Below are 17327 nucleotides of genomic sequence, written 5' to 3' on the forward strand. Positions count from 1 at the left end.
GGTTCGGTCCTGATAAAAGTCCCGGGTATTTTGAAAAACCCGATTAAAAAAATATTTTTTTATATAAATTTGAAAATATACAATACTTTTTGTAATTTTTAAATTATTATATTACAATATTAGAAGTAATTAAGGTATATTATATTAAAAAATAATTATTTATTTCGATGTCAAACTACTCTATCTGATATATTAAGATATTATTTTCTACGGTATTTAAACTACTCATAATTCGAATTATAAAATATTAAAATAATTTTCAATATATAAATACAAAACCCGGATAAAGTCCGGTTCGGCCCAGTCCGACCCAGCCTGCGGGCCTAAAAGGGGCCTTATATCTCTTACGAAGCCCGACCCGACCCGATTTTTAAAAATGCCCGATCCGATCTGTTTTCAAAAAACCGAGGTTTTTAAAACCGTGATAAAATTCGGCCCGATTGACTTTTCGTGCATCTCTAAATTCTAGACTATGATAAGTAATTTGTACATCTCGACGCTTTTTGTGCCACATCATCTCTAATACATAATTTTATGTGTCGTATCATAGTTGATAAAACGATCATTTTATCTTAAAATTCGATTAGGTTAAAAAAATTTATAACCGAAATTAGTTAATTATATATACATATATGTAATTTTGATTACACGTCACATATAATGAAATACAAATATATTTATAAGTTTTTACTAAATTCTCAAAAAATAAGATTATCAATTTATTATTCATTCATCCAATATATTAATAATATTTGACAACTATTTGCATATTTATTTTACTTCAAAAACCAAATTTTTTAATTACTAATTCTGTTTGATAGTTATATTAACATCTAAATAATTTTTACTCAATTTACTTGACGAATGTTTTTTTTAAAACTCAATTGAAAGTATATTATTCCCTCCATCCCAAATTAGTTGTCCATTTTGACTTTTACCCGTATTTTAAATTGTTTTGATCGCATAAATTTTTTGATTATTTTTAATAAATAAAATTTAAATTTGAAAATTTTTTTCACAATTTTTTTTAAAAATAATTAACAAAAATATATAATATTTTAAACTACTCATACAAATCAAACTGAATAAGTAAATTGAAACGCAATTAATATGAAAAAAAAGACTTAAAACACGAGGCGTGTGAAGCGACAGGTAAGCAAACGCCCCCGAAGACTCAGTCCGCGTGTCACCGTCTTTTCTCTGCATCCACATCCTGTGTGTATACATACACAATCTGTATGTATACATTTATCACTTCTGATAGAAATTATTAAAAATCAGTTGCAGTTAGATCTACGCAAGGTATTAAAATGGCGGAAGAGAAATATAACCGTAAAAACCCGTCGGTGAAGAGGATTTTACAGGAGCTTAAGGAGATGCAGTCCAATCCTTCTGATGATTTCATGAGCCTTCCTCTCGAGGTTTTTTTTTGAATTTTTTTCGATTTTTTTTTGTGCAATTAGGTATGTTTTTGTTTGATTATTAGTTGTGGAAGTGATTGGAGATCTGTGTGTGTTTAGGTTTTGTGGGGTAATTGTGTTTTGATGTTTAGTTGATTGCAATTGATGTGATCATCAGCTGTGAAACTTATTGATATGAGCGAGAGAGAGAGAGAGAGAGAGAGAGAGAGAGAGCGAGAGAGAGAGAGAGAGAGAGAGAGAGAGAGACAGAGGGAGAGAGAGAGGGAGGGAGGGAGAGATGAGTTTGTTTGTGTGTGTGTTTGATTATTACTTGCAGAACCTAGAATTATGTTTTAATATTTAGTGTATTGCAATCGTTGTGATTATTAGGTGCAGAATTTAAATTTATATTTTAATGTTCAGTGAATTGCTAATGCTATTGATGCGATTATCAGTTGTGGAACTTATTTGAAGATATATGCTGTATTAGGTGTAAGGTGTTCTATTTCCTGTTGTGTTTTATTAATGTTTATTGAATTACAATGGATATGATCAGTAATTATGGAAGTGATTGGAGATATACAGGTGCGTATTCATGATGTATATGTTTTGTGGGAAAAAAGTACATACTCCGATTTTATTTGTTAGTGATGTGGTGATGTGTAGAGTGACAGTTGCTTAAATTATTAAATTAAGGCTCGTGCTCAAGTGACAAAAATTTATTGTTCTGCAAATACTTTGTACTTTTGTATGTAATTTTTGTGCATTTTTTTTGTAAGTGCAGAACAATTGTTGTCATGGTTTATCTGTGCTCTCTGGAGCGCATCCTAAATAACTGTACATGTTATCATATTCAGTAGACTCTCATAATTGCTAGAAGTGTGTTAGAGCCTTACTCTTTTCAAACAAATGTGTTAGACAATGTCACAATGTGTGATCGGAATGCGTGTCTGTTTCTCTGTAACGACTCGATATCATCATTAAGATGATGTTTATCTTGGCCTCTTGGGGGTTTACTTTTCCGCATCAAAACATCTGCTAGACTTCCCCCTTTTTACTTAAACGGAAATATATCAGTATGAGTACAAGGCTGTATCTGAAAGATATAGTTGTATGCCTTGTTTAAGTGGAGTATTGAATTTTCTGATACCTAGCTATATGTGAACTGGAAATTTCCTCTTGCGAACTATAATGTTGTTTTTAATATACTTTCTTTTAGATATAGAAATTAAATATGCTTTCTAAAATGTTCTATTTACTAATAAAATGTTCTATTTACTAATGTTAGTAATTGACACAGTCTTTACTGAATTGCTTGAATGTACAAACCATTTTTATAACCTTTTTATTACATTGTCAGGAAAACATCTTTGAATGGCAGTTCGCAATCAGGGGACCTAGTGAAACAGAATTTGAGGGAGGTATCTATCATGGAAGAATCCAGTTGCCTTCAGAATACCCTTTTAAGCCTCCATCATTTATGCTATTGACTGTAATGTTTCTTGTCAACAAATTCCCTCAATTTTATAACTTTGTATGATTTCATAATAGTATTTAGCATAACTTGGTATGTTACTTGTTGAGCTTTTGTATGATTAGCTAAGTTAGATTTTGTTCCTTGTTTCAGCCAAATGGTCGATTTGAAACCCAAACCAAGATATGTTTAAGCATATCAAATCATCATCCTGAGCACTGGCAGCCGTCATGGAGTGGTAAGTTCTATTTACAAGTCACTTGAAATAATATTTCATGCTCGCATTGTAATTATATCATAGTCATAGATGACCATATATAACCTTTCTTTTTTGCTGGTTAAGAAAGGTGACATGAGTAGGAGAATGTTCGGATTGACGATTCTGATTATATCAGTGCAGAGATGAGTATTTAACATATATCACTGTGTTTGTGTGTGTGTGTTTCATTGTCTACCATTCTGCGAGTCATGTAAGGGGAAACAAAGTTTCAATATTTCTTCTGATCTCATGTAGGACCTAATAGAAATAAAGCATTATGCACTGTTTCCTTTTTTGTCGTGACTCAGTATATAGGTTGCTCAAAAGAAAGAGCCGAAGGTCATGTACATTAGGTGCTAGTTTACAAACACTTACCAATTTGCATGCGTGAATGCCTTGTATATGTTATCCTTGTAACTTCTACATTTTTATGGTTCTTGTTTATGGTTTTGGCCGTTTTAACGATTTGCATCCGTAAATGCCTTCTACATGCTATCTGTGTAACTTCTACATTTTATAGGTTCTTCTTTATGATTTTGACAGTTCGGACAGCTTTAACAGCATTAATTGCATTTATGCCGACAAATCCAAGTGGTGCATTGGGTTCGTTAGATTATAAGAAAGAAGAAAGGCGTGTTCTTGCAGTCAAGTCTCGCGAAGCTGCACCAAATTTTGGGAATCCCGAACGTCAAAAGCTAATTGATGAGGTTCTCTATTTACAAATGTTTCTTATCTACACTATTGAGGGCAAAGAACTGTGACTAATCATCAGATAATTATGCAGATTCATGACTATATGCTGAGCAAGGCACCACCTGTTCCTGAACTTGGTTCTACACAGGATGCTGAAGAAAACTCTACAGTTGGAGAGGCAGGTCCACTACCTGCTGGTGTCCAAGCTGAAAGTGAAGAACTCCAAAATCCTGCAGTAGATGACAGGATTGTCGAACAGCAGGATGAAGGTCCTTTTAATGCAAACCCTGCTGAAAGGATAGTGGTGGCAAGGCAGGTTACTACTGGGAACCCAAGCGAGCAGCATCAACTGCTGCAGAGGCCAGCTACTAGAGTTCAGAGGCCAGCAGATGACTGGCTTTTCACGTTAGCTGCTGTAGGACTGACCATTGCTATTGCTTATCTTCTTGTGAAAAAGTTTTTGAAAGCTAGCGAATTTGGCACCTTTTCCATGAATGGGTCGTAAAGATATTACAGCGGAGGCGAATATGAACTTTGAGCAACTTTTTTCTTCACCGATAGGAAAGTCTTTAATGTGTATAGCTCTTTGCTCTCATTGTTCGGTATTCTAGACCCAACCTAATGGGAACCGTAAATCCTTTTATGCGTGTGTGGCTTTAGGTTGTGCTAGTCAATGTTCATTGCCAAACATTGTGAAACAGCATAAGAATTCTGAGCCATTGATACCGTATACAATACTTGTATGTACCAGGTAAAATAATAGTTCGTACGGGTTTTATTGGCTTTATGTTTATCGAAAATTATGATGCATTTCAACATCATATACCCATTTCAGCAAAAGTTGTACATTTCAGTGGAAATTGTACATATTGCAGTGGATTTATCAATTTTCTTGTATTACTAGTTCCTTTTTCATTGTGCTATTATTGGCACACAACTGATATCTCAGATTAACCCTGGATATTTTGGGGTAAGTAGAAGGATTAGCATCGAGATTTGGCCAAAGCTCTCACTTTGCTTGTGTTCAATTTACAATACAGTTGAGGTACTATACTATAATGCAACAAAAAAAGAAATGTAGGGGTGTGTCTGTGTGCAGTATTCTTATTCTCGTATATCACTCTTCGTGTTAAAAATTTTTTGCCGTTGTATTGAAAAAAATAATCTTTCTGGTATAACAGTTGAATGCCAAAATTACATTTTCAAGCAGCCGGACTTGCTCAAATTTCTGGATTCGATCACAAAGCACAAATATATTCTTATAAATTCTTATAAACAAACTATATATTCCCTCCGTCTCAAAATACAAGTCCATTGACTTTTTACGCGTATTTTAAGATATATAAAATTCAATAACTCTGGATACTTTTTTCAATTTTTTTTTCTTGAATTAAAATTTAATATGTATATTTTTATTCAGAAAAAAATTTGAAAAATGATTTGTAGAGCGGTCCTTTTTATTAACCTTAACATACTATTCATCTTAAAATACGCGTAAAAAGTCGGACTTGTATTTTGGGACGGAAATGAAAAAGAAGCACGAGCATATCTAGGTAATCAAAGCCTTTGCTTTCCTGAAAAACCTGGCCAGCATTTTCAACATTTTTTCCTGCATCAGAAATCAAAAGTGTTAATAAATAAACTTCTATTGGCTATATATATTCATATATATTACTTTAAACTTAATGACCATAAAGAAACCAAAAGCTCTGAGAGCATAAATATGTGAATAATGCCATAAAGACCCTTCAATGCTTTCTAAGTTCTAATTGTGCTTAAAATGTCATAATTTCAAACCTGCAAACTGTTGGGTATAATATATCACTACGCGCAACAATGAGACTGTTATAGAATAGACGATAAAACCAAATAACCAAACAAAACACGAATGCACCATACCTGCTTTCCTGATTTGCCGTACATATCAATTTGATCAGAAAGACCCTTGTAGTAAAATTCTTCAACATCGATCTCCACGTGGATCTTCGTGAACATTAATACAATGTTTTCTTCCTCCAGACCACTGAATATGTGACTTCGGCATAATAATCTTGCATCTTCTTTAGATTGCATAAGATAACTGATGAAGTAAACATAAGATGTAACTAGCTTTGAGCAATTTTGGTTACAGTGCTCCATCGCCATAAAATTCCTTAGTAAGATTTCAGTATGATCATTAAACTTCAGAGGTGGGACTTGGAGCACTCCATCAAAAAAATTGATGTTCAGTAAGTTATCATTCTTGAACTTCTTGATATCAATTCCTAGTGCCTTGAGTTTTGTTGCACTATGCAGTTTAGTTTCTGCTTCACTGTGTTGCACCGTAGGAAATGTAGGAAGATAACTCTGGTGGATTAGGTCGAGTAAATGGCTGAAATCCTGACCAAACTTCTTTTGAAGAATTAGTACATCTCCTGAAATCATAGATCTGAAGAAGTGCAGGGCCAGCTCTGTCAGGGAAAGACTACATAGTTTAGGAATTGGAACAAGAATAAAAAGTTCGCAAAGAATGAAAAAGGGTATCTGGTTTTCTAGCAGTATTAAGTCACTTCTTAAACGGATAAATGTCTCGTGTCTGCTGAAAATAATATCGCCTCTACGTCTCAAACTCTTGACAGCTAACTTGAGAAAAAGCTCTATGATGAAAAGACCATCAAGCAACATCACTTCTATGAATTTATTGCTTTCAAGAGTGACATCCTCCCCATAGCATTTCCGTGCTCTCCATTCTAACCCTTTCAACTTTCTAACACATGTGTCTAAGCTTGCCTCCATGTTTGGCATTCGACTTAAAAGTGTGTTCATATAGTACCACTTCTGACCCTCCATGAATGTAAACTTTTCTTCACCGTGGTGTAGAGGACCAATAGAAACTAGGGCAGGGATAGTGTACTTGTCTTCCTTATGGTTGAAAAGTTTATCTGGGATTCTGCAGATGCAATGTGAATACGATACTTTTTCCATCTTTTCTCTAACAGAGAGTACAAAATCTTCATGTTCTTGAGAAATTTCATTTAAGGCATCTTTTCCCGGTCTTCTTTCTTCTTCCATTTTATTATATCTTATGGCCGAGCACACTAGGGCTCCTTCTAGTAAGACTATAATACTCCTGCATCATCAGTTCATCAAAAATTGTCGAGTTATTAATTTCTTCTAGAGAAGGGGAAGCGGGGGGGGGGGGGGGGTTATATACCATAGTTATGGCTTCTAGCAACTCTCCCCGAAAAATAACTAAAGGAATTAGACTAAAGCTTACCTGTATGCACTGTTCTGTGAATCTCTGGATTAACTTCGATATAAGCAAATATTAAGCTGTAAAATTAGCAGGTTAAGCATATTAGCATCGATGAATATTGTTTTGGCTTGCCTAAATAGTAACTCAAGCATTCATTATTAATGAAACTTGTTCAAACACTGAGCAACATTGAAAAATATTTTCACCAATGTTACTAGGCCTAATTAAAATTAAAGCACCTCAGATTGCAGTTTGCACTATTACTTACCGTGTTTTATTCTAATTCACGAAGCTACAGACGCAAAACTTAGTTCACAAAGCTGTCAAAAAAGTATGTTATAAGATTGGTATGGCATCGCAGAAAATAGCTGAAAATTATAATAGAAGGGGAAGAAGTGTAAAAGTCACCTGCTCGAGAACTGATCGTATACATAAGAATTAATAATATGGCTGCTTGCTAACCTGAAACTATTTTGAAGGTACAACAGAAGTTCAGATATATAAATGTATTTAAGTGCTTAGATTAAATGTTTATGTTTAGCTATTATTGCATTCATAAAAATATCAAGGTGAGGACCCTCAGAATCCAAGAAAACTTGCTGATATAATAAATGGACATATCTAAAACTTGGTTTTCATATGCTGTTGAGTGCCAAATAAGTTAGTTTTTAATTTAAGAATGATACTTTGAGTTTTTTCTCTTCTAAATGTTATTCACGTGTATTCTGATCTTCTTGAATGTGTAACTTCTTATTCACACTAAATAGTCTCAGAAAACTTAAATAGTTTCAGAAAACTGGAAACCATCCCTAAACCGAGCTCTGATACCATGTTAAGTAACCGGTCGCACTAAAACCTTAAGGTGGTAGAGGAAGACCCAAACAGGATCTTATACTTTTTAACAAGTAGAACTAAATGATCATTTTGCCAATTTGTCGACTTGACAGGATCACAGAATCAGATTCTTTAATCAATTTTAGGCACAAATTTTCCCAAGTTTATAGTAGTCGTGTCTAATAAGTGAGCATCTGGAATGGTATTCGCCAGAGTGGTTGATAGTGTACGGTTTAAAAACTGGAATCAGATGCTTTGGTAGCAACCTGGGCTATCAGGTACAGCTATTGGAATGTGTTGGGTTCATTTTAACCAGAAACCTATGCTGGGAGAGTGATTACTTCTCAAGCACCCAGTCCATTCCCAACCTGATTAAAAATTGTTAATGCAACCGATGTTAAATGGGTGATGATATATCGTAGAACTTGGGAATTCTGTTGGCTATCGCAAATGAAGTCGTGAGTTTATTTTGAAGATCATGCTGTTTTTTTTTCAGGAGTCTGGTCTGGATGAGTTAGAACCCTTTGAACCCTTCACCCGAATATTTTTAGAAATGTGATCAACCAGTATTCGTCTAGCTTCTACTAACGAGTATATTGGATTTAATAAAGTGGAATAGACGTATAATTTTGCTTTAGCACAGACCCCTAATATACATTAATTTTGTTTTAGCCCGTTATAGTAGTCATATAGTCATAAATGACGCAATCCCTTCCCTCACCAAGTATAATTGCAGGCTGTGCCTCGTAGGGGTCTAGTGGAGATGAGGAATTGAAATTTACTTAGTAAATCAAGTCGATGAATAATTGCATGTAATATACGACGACATGCTGAGAAAGTCAATTCGATATTAGTTGAGATTTGAGGAGTAATTTGAATACCCCTCACTTCCCAGCTGAAAACATGAATTTGACTCGTGTCATTAGCTGGCTTTGCCTTGATTTCTCAAGGAATTTTGTAGTGGTAGTTCATAGTTGTATTTGTGATGTCACAGCATAACTCTACTGTTCTTAAATTTGTTTGGTATTTTTCTTTAATTTGTGAGTAGTGAAAAGTTCAGACAGAAAAGATCATGCAGAAGAAGCATTGAAACATGCAATATAAAAATTACCTATGACTAAAAGACTTCACGTCGAATCTGTATGGACCATATGATTGCAACTACAACGGAGTGTGTATAGTAGTTTATCACTCTGCTGCCTGCCAGGTGACAAATGACCATTTTCACGTATATTTAACCTGAGTCTCTCGCCAGTCTGAATACTGATACCATGTTAATGAATCATTAGCTTTAAAAACTTAGGTGTTAGCTTTAAAAACTTAGGTGTTAGAGGAAGGGCTTTTCCGGAATCTTATATTAATATTTTAACACTCCCCCTCACTATACCTCTTCATATATACCATAGATCTGGCTTCTAATAACTCTCTCAGAAAAATAAAAAAGGAAGTAGACTAAAGCTTACCTTTATGCACTGTTCTGCAGATGTCTGGATTAACCTTGATCTAAGCTAGGAATGAGCTGTAACAATGAAAGCAGATTAAACATATAAGCGGCAATGAAAACTGTTTTAACTTGCCTTAATATGATTCAAGTATGCAAGATTAATGAAATTTGTTCAAACAATGAGCAACATTGAAAAATAGTTTCGCCATTGTTACCAGGCCTAATCATAATAATAGCACCTCGTATTGCAGACATGCACTATAATGACTTTGCAGTGGCGGATCCAGGTTTGAACATAAGGGGGGTCGGAATTATTATTTTTACATTTACAGTAAAGTTTGATTGTCAAAGATGAGAAATTAAAATTCTATGATTTTTGTTTAGCAAAAATAAAAAATAAAAAATCTAAGATTTTCGTTATTCAGACTATGAATTTCCTGATTGGACTTGTGAGCTTCGTTCGAACCAGCAAACATGCGAAGTTCAGTGCTGTGAACCTGCAAGAAGGGAGTATTTGGTTAACCTCAGATGATTGAACTCGATGAGGTTATAAATTATTTTGATTTATGTCACCGGGTCATCTAACTCATGTTATATCAAACTCCTGCTAGTCTGTTACTAGGGCCAAAAAAACAATGGAGCTAATTTTCATAGAGATCAACAAATAGAGAAGATCGCCTCAGTAAGTGGGGGCGTGTATGGTGCCGTTTTTAGCGGTAGCCAAACCAATACTATGTGGTTCGGTTCCGTTAATTGCTATTAACCGAGACCAAACCGCTTAAAACGGTTTTTAAGTTACAGTTAACCATTTATCGGTTTCGGTTCTTATTCAGTTTTTTTACACATTTTTTATTTGTACGATTTTTTAAGGGTAATGTGTTGGATAAAAAAATAACATCAAGTTAAATGATAATATTACCTTAATCACCAAAGATTTGTCACTTTAAAATTCGTTAAATAAAATTGATATATTTTATAAAGTTATTTTTTGAATGTATAAATCATATTATCCTAAATTATAAATACGAAATATGATAAAAATATATGTTGACAACAATGGAAAAAAGAGTATACATTAAAATATATGATAAAATTGATTATATACATATTAAAAAAATTATGATTTAAGAGTATTTACATATTAATTTTAATTAATTTATGCTATTATATTATACAATTTACATTACTAATGTTAAGTAAATATTTATTTAACAAAATATTTGAACCGGGTTATGATTATATATACACGTATATATACATAATATTATAGATATATATAATATGGCGGTGCGGTTAATTTCGGTTCGGTTTTGATTGAAAACCGGAACGAAACTGAACCACTAATTCAGTTTTTGTCGGTTCGGTTTTCTTTGGCGTTTTTAGCAGTTTGTTTTTTTTCGGTTTGATTTATCGGTTTTTTTCAGTTATCTTTTCTGTTTAAATTTTTTCTGCTCACCCCTATTAGTAACTCTGTAGCATTAGGGCTAGTAATCTCGTATTCCATACAAAAACAATTAGCACTCTAATCTGCAAGAGGAACCTTAATACGTAAAATCCATGATAATCCCAAATCACCCCGGGGAATTCTCCTGGCCGGACCCGGACTCAAACTCCTTTTGGACGTCGACGGCGGTGACGTGCGGTGTAGTTGTAGGGTGGGAACCTACAAAACAGAACCGGAGGGGGGTGGCGTCCCCGCGGCACCTCCGGCGTGAGAATGAGAAAGGGTTTTTAAGGAGAAGGGCAAAGTGGGGATTATGCGAATATATTTGTGGGGTGTACGTGTGTGCATGTAAGTATAGGAGAGAGAGAGTATGTGAGATTGTAACCTGTAACCTTCCTTCCGTTCTACCTTTTATAGGCCTCCTCCTAGGGTTTAGGGGTTTATCTCCTTTAATTTGGACCGTAGGTTGGCCTTTTGGACTGTAGGGCATCTGGACGCCTGGGATGTGTCAGAGTACTGTCAGATCCGGACCGTAGGAGTATTCTGGATCCCGGGTACCTGGACGGTGGGGATGTCGCCACGTGTTCTAGTCTCCTCAAGGTCAAAGCTAAATGCGTCAGGGTACTATCTGATCCGGACCGTAGGAACGTTCTGGATCCCGGGTACCTGGACGGTGGTGATGTTGCCACGTGTCCTGGGCTTCCCAAGGTCAATGCTGAGTACTCCCTGGGCTCTTGTGATTGAGCTCTGGGCCTTTGTTATTGGACCTGAATTATTATAGGCTATCATTTGCCCCCCACTCCCTTATGCGGGTTTACCCGGATGGGGGAGTAGAGTAATTACCATTGTGCCGCGACGCCTTTGAAATTTTTTGGGGGTTTTTTGATTTGTTGCCCTCTAACCCCGGGGTCAAATGGGGATGAGACTCCGGGGTTGACTTGGTTAGTGCAGTTACTTTTTGGGACCAATTGGTTTCTGCCACGTGGTTGAGGTAATTTCTCTTCAAAAAACCTTTCACCTATCTTTCTTTTCTTTATAAATACTGCCTTCTCCCCTTCTTTTTTCTTTTACGCAGAAACTTCCACGGAGCGATAACGAGAGAAAGAGAGAGAGACCTGAGAAATCTTGCAGAGATTTTTTGAAGCCGCATTTCTTTCTCCTGTTACTTTGTAAGTGTCTTGCACTTTTTATTTCTTGTTTCATTTCTTTTTCGTTCGTTCTTGCAATGCATGCAGTTGTTTTGTGCGAGTTTTGATTCGCCCCTTCATATCCCTTTTTCGATTTCCACCGCTGTGTTGTTTCCTTAATCTTAAATCTGTGAAGTTGTGTAAATTTTTCATGGCTTCTTCGACGATTTTGTGTTTGGTTTGTGTAAATATCGTGAATTTTGGTAGTTTTGTATGCGGGTAAGTGGGTTTTTAGCAGCGTAAAAAGTTGAAGGGCCCGGGGTGTGTTCTTGATATGTGGTCTTGGTTGTATGTGTTTGTATATGCTGTAGATCCTGTTTTTAGGGTAAGATACGTATACAATTTGTTTCTAAACCTTCTCTGTTTTTTGTTTTGTTTTTGTTGTTGTTGGGTTCGGGATTTGGCATTGACTCCGGGGTGTGTTTATATAGACACACATAGTATATGCCAGGTAGCCGTTTTAAGTGTACTGCTACTCTTAGGAACTAGTATCCCGAGCGTCCTGTCGGGTTAGGCGAACTTAACTCCTTCTATCCTTCTTCCTCTTCTAGCAGTAGTTTAGTAGAGATGCCTCCCCGGGTTGACCAGCCTCAACAAGTTTTAGCCCAGACCTTAGTTTTAGGCCCCGGGGGTACCCTGTCCAATCCGGATGGGTCTTGGGAAGATGTGGACGAATACTTTATCCAATGCCGCGTGAATCCTAAGCCTTTGGGCTTTTATTACCGAGACTTGTCCGAGGCATATGGGGGCCCGGATGGTTTGGGAGGCAGGGAGCCCTATAATGAAGATGACATGAATATGAAGTTCTTCACTGCCCCGGGGACTAGGTATGAGTGTGGGGCGGTTCATAAAGAGGTCCAGGAGAAATATACGGACGCTGAGGTAGATGGCGCCCTTAGACTCACCTTTAACCTTGATGATACATACCAGTGGAGATGACCCGAGGAGCATGAAAGGGTATACCACAGACCGGAGGGGGGATGGGTTGGTATTCCATTAGAGCATCTCCGGGGCATGCGACTCGGATTACATCAGTTCATCAAATCCCTATGCCGGGATGTTTATGGGATTCCTTTCACACAGCTAGCCCCAAATTCGGTGAAATGGATAAGCTGGTTTTTAGCTTGTTGTCATGCCAAAAACTACCTCCCCACCTTCAAACTTTTCCATCATATTTTCAAAATTAAGAGGTCCACCGCTCGGCCGATTCATGAGTTCATATTTAGGATAGAGGACTATGGGTATCCTTCTGATAAGATGGTTCTCCCGGTTAGTATGTTGACGTCGCTTAAGGGATGGCACCGGGAGTTCATTTTTGTCCGGGGTGGGGATTTGGAGTTCATGCCGCTCCATAAACTTGAAATTAAAACAGATAGGTTTCCGGTCTAGCGGCTCGGGCAAGCAGCTCTCGCGATGGTTTATGCCTTCTGTGGGGCTCTTGGGACGCAGTGGACCCGAGACTATTTTACTAGCAATGCAAACATGCATGCTGCCGGATGTAAGTCATTTGCCTTAGTGTTATTTTTGTTGCTTTAGCTTTGATTGTTCGTATCCGGGACTGATAATTTGTTGTCTCCTTCTCAGGTATTCCGAAGTTAATTCCTTATCCCCCGAATATGTCTGCCCAACTTAAGGATCTCTCAGCCAAGCTACGAAGGATTGGGGGAATGACGAGCTTGGACACCGGGAAGAAGAAGGTTGGTGAGGGTGATGATGCGGTCCGGAAGGCGGCGCCGTCTCGTCCGGGGAGGACAACGATCGTGATCAACGAGCCCCGGGTCGAGGACGTGCATCAAGGGGATGTGATAAGGATTCCGGCACCCCGAAAGAGGAAGAGTGCTCCCGCGGGTTCCGGGGACAAAGGTGATGATGTATCTGAGGGCCCAGTTTCGAAGAAGGCTGCTATTGACCTGGCCCCGGATACTCCGGAAACTTTGAAGGCCCTGCTTGCTAGTTTCACCCCGGAGACTCGCCGGAGAGAGCTGTTTGAGAACTATGCTAGCACGCGGAGAGGAAGAAGTACAGGAAGGAGCCTCTCGACGACTTTCTGGTCGGGCTTCAGGAGGATATCACTGCTGTAAGCCTTTTTCTTACTTGCCTTCTTGTGTCTTGTATTTGTGCTGCCTAATCATGATTTATAATGTTTTCAGGCTAACTCCTGGGTTGCTGGACTGGTTTGCATAACCCGGAGCCTTCAGGAGAAGGCTGATGCTACCGAGGTCTACAAGACTGAATCCGAGCGGCTGTCCCGGGAGATCCAGGAGTTGAAGGAGGCAAGTGCAAGGGAGGCTGCTGCTCATAAGAAGATTTTAGACGAGATCCGGGAGAGGCAGGATCGGGATGAGGCTTCTGTCCGGGAGATGAGGGCTGAAAATCAGAAGTTGAAGGATGATCTTGCCGCCCGGCCCACTCCCGAGGAGGTTCTGGCAGGGTTCCGGGGCACTCCTGCATACTTCGAAGAACTGAACGACAAGGCCCTGGAGAAGATCCAGATCTGCTGGAATGTTGCTTCTAAGTATCTTGTTGAAGAGCCCCAGGGTACCATTGATGTCTTCCTGGAGAAGTACATAGAGGAGGAGACTCGGATGGAGCAGGAGAAAGAAGTCATCCAGGCGAGGGAGTCCGGTGCCGGAACCTCTAACAATGTTCCTTCCTTCCCCGGGTCGCCACTTGCTGAACAGCCTCCCGTACCAGAGGATGACTCGGAGCAGCCTCCTTCTCCTCCCGCCGATCCTGCCGTCGAAGCTTGAAGACTTTGCCATGTTTTGGCATGTAATTTCTATTCTCTTGTTTTTAAATTAAGCCATTCCGAACTGAGCCTTTTGGCTTTATTTTTAACTTGTTTGTAATCTAAATGCTTTCGATTTGTCCCCCGGGGTGTGTTTCCCCGGGGTAGTTTAATGTGATTGTGCTTCGTTTCCTTCATTTTGATTTGCATATTAAAACTTTTGACGTAGGAATTCAGGAATAGTTAGGAATTTTCCTAAGCACATATGGGCTGCGTTTTTGTAGACCCCGGGATGGGGTAAAATTTTTAACTTATAAAATTTTTATGAATATTTGTAGGCTGAGTTTTTATAGGACCCCGGGTAGGGGTTACTTTCCATTTGATAAAAAATTTCATAGTACATATGGGCTGTGTTTTTGCGGACCCCGGGATGGGGTAAAATTTTTAACTTATAAAAATTTTATGAATACTCATAGGCTGAGTTTTTATAGAACCCCGGGTAGGGGTTACTTTCTATTTGATAGAAATTTTCATAGTACACATGGGCTCTGTTTTTGCGGACCCCGGGATGCGGTAAAATTTTTAACTTATAAAATTTTTATGAATACTCATAGGTTGAGTTTTTATAGGACCCCGGGTAGGGGTTACTTTCCATTTGATAGAAATTTTCATAGTACACATGGGCTGTGTTTTTGCGGACCCCGGGATGGGGTAAAATTTTTAACTTATAAAAATTTTATGAATACTCATAGGCTGATTTTTTAGGACCCCGGGTAGGGGTTACTTTCCATTTGATAGAAATTTTCATAGTACACATGGGCTGTGTTTTTGCGGACCCCGGGATGGGGTAAAATTTTTAACTTATAAAAAATTTATGAATACTCATAGGCTGAGTTTTTATAGGACCCCGGGTAGGGGTTACTTTCCATTTGATAGAAATTTTCATAGTACACATGGGTTGTGTTTTTGCGGACCCCGGGATGAGATAAAATTTTTAACTTATAAATTTTTTATGAATACTCATAAGCTGAGTTTTTATAGGACCCCGGGTAGGGGTTACTTTCCATTTGACAGAAATTTTCATAGTACACATGGGCTGTATTTTTGCGGACCCCGGGATGGGGTAAAATTTTTAACTTAAAATTTTTTTATGAATACTCATAGGCTGAGTTTTTATAGGACCCCGGGTAGGGGTTACTTTCCATTTGATAGAAATTTTCATAGTACACATGGGCTGTGTTTTTGCGGACCCCGGGATGAGGTAAAATTTTTAACTTAAAAAAAAATTATGAATTCTCATAGGCTGGGTTTTTATAGGACCCCGGGTAGGGGTTACTTTCCAATTGATAGAAATTTTCATAGTACATATGGGCTGTGTTTTTGCGGACCCCGGGATGGGGTAAAATTTTTAACTTATAAAAAAATTATGAATACTCATAGGCTGAGTTTTTATAGAAATTTTTTTTTGAGTACACATGGGCTGTGTTTATTTAAATTTGATGGCAAATAAATGAGCAACGTAATGAAATTGATTCAAGTTATGGAAGGCTTAAAGTAGAGTTTTTCATTCATATTGAAAGCAAGAATTACATTCTGGGGTGAATGAGGATAATGTTTACATCAAAATATCATAGTATGAATGTAGAGGTGTTCCCAGAGTGTGCACCTTTTCCTTACTGGTAGAATTTTCTTAAGCGGGTTCCATGCCAGGTGTTGGGGACCTCGTTTCAGCTGAGGTAGTTCAGCTTGTAAGTTCCCGGACAGATCACTTCCGTGATTATATAAGGGCCTTCCCAGTTCGGCTGTAGTTTTTCCTGATTGGTTGGGTCCGAGGCTTCAGTGTGCCGGAGCACCAGATCTCCAGCCACATATTCCCTTATCCTGGCCTTCTTCGCAAAGTGAAGCTTTGTTTTTCCTTGTAGCTTTCCATTTTCTCTACGGCCCGATCTCTTACTTCATCCAGGAGTTCGAGGTTGGTTCTGAGGCCTTCTATATTGGAGACCTCGTCAAAGTTGGTCACTCTATGTGAAGGGGATCCGGTCTCTACCGGTAACCGGGCTTCGGTACTGTAGGCAAGCTTGAATGGAGTCTCCCCGGTTCCTGTCCGGGAGGTGGTTCTGTATGACCATAAAACCTTCGGGAGTTCATCCGACCAGTTCTTTTTAGAGTCTTCCATTCTCTTTTCCAGACCACGGAGTATGGTTCTGTTTGTGACCTCAACCTGTCCATTCCCTTGTGGATGGGCAACAGATGCTTTTTTGTGTCTTATCCCGAGCTCTTTGAGATAGGCTTCAAAATCTGAACCCACGAACTGTGGCCCGTTGTCCGAGATGAAAACCATCGGGATCCCGAACCTCACTACAATCATGTCCACAAACTTGATGCAGTCTTGCTGGTTAATGGTTCTCATAGCCTTGGCCTCCGTCCACTTAGTCATATAATCTATTGCTACCAGAATGTAACGAAGGTCCCCTTTTGCCCGAGGGAAAGGGCCCATGATGTCAATTCCCCAGACAGCAAATGGGATCGGGGAGAGAATGGACCCAGGGAGGCTTGAACCTTGTTTTGGTACGTTACTGAACTTCTGGCACTTGCTACATTTCTTGACATAGGTGACTGAATCAGTGTG

The 17327-nt window shown here is 38.2% G+C and overlaps 2 protein-coding genes across 2 annotated transcripts; one reads left to right on the forward strand and one right to left on the reverse strand.

The window, feature by feature from the left end:
• Window positions 1-1145: 1145 nt before the first annotated feature.
• Window positions 1146-4726, forward strand: LOC141678120 (ubiquitin-conjugating enzyme E2 32-like). The gene is made up of 5 exons (XM_074484363.1): window positions 1146-1421; window positions 2761-2892; window positions 3028-3112; window positions 3677-3840; window positions 3918-4726. The coding sequence occupies exons 1-5, from the start codon at window positions 1311-1313 to the stop codon at window positions 4329-4331; spliced, it is 906 nt and encodes a 301-aa protein (XP_074340464.1). The 5' UTR covers window positions 1146-1310; the 3' UTR covers window positions 4332-4726.
• A 159-nt stretch (window positions 4727-4885) lies between these two features.
• LOC141678110 (UPF0481 protein At3g47200-like) lies at window positions 4886-7743 on the reverse strand. Its single transcript, XM_074484353.1, has 5 exons — window positions 7470-7743; window positions 7330-7381; window positions 7083-7138; window positions 5726-6935; window positions 4886-5435 (listed from the first exon to the last, which is right to left on the reverse strand). Exons 4-5 carry the CDS (start codon window positions 6875-6877, stop codon window positions 5376-5378), a joined length of 1212 nt encoding a protein of 403 aa, XP_074340454.1. The 5' UTR covers window positions 6878-6935; window positions 7083-7138; window positions 7330-7381; window positions 7470-7743; the 3' UTR covers window positions 4886-5375.
• Between the last annotated feature and the right edge of the window lie 9584 nt (window positions 7744-17327).

This window comes from Apium graveolens, chromosome 1 (assembly GCF_009905375.1).
Source record: "Apium graveolens cultivar Ventura chromosome 1, ASM990537v1, whole genome shotgun sequence".
In the NCBI taxonomy this organism is placed as follows: domain Eukaryota; kingdom Viridiplantae; phylum Streptophyta; class Magnoliopsida; order Apiales; family Apiaceae; genus Apium; species Apium graveolens.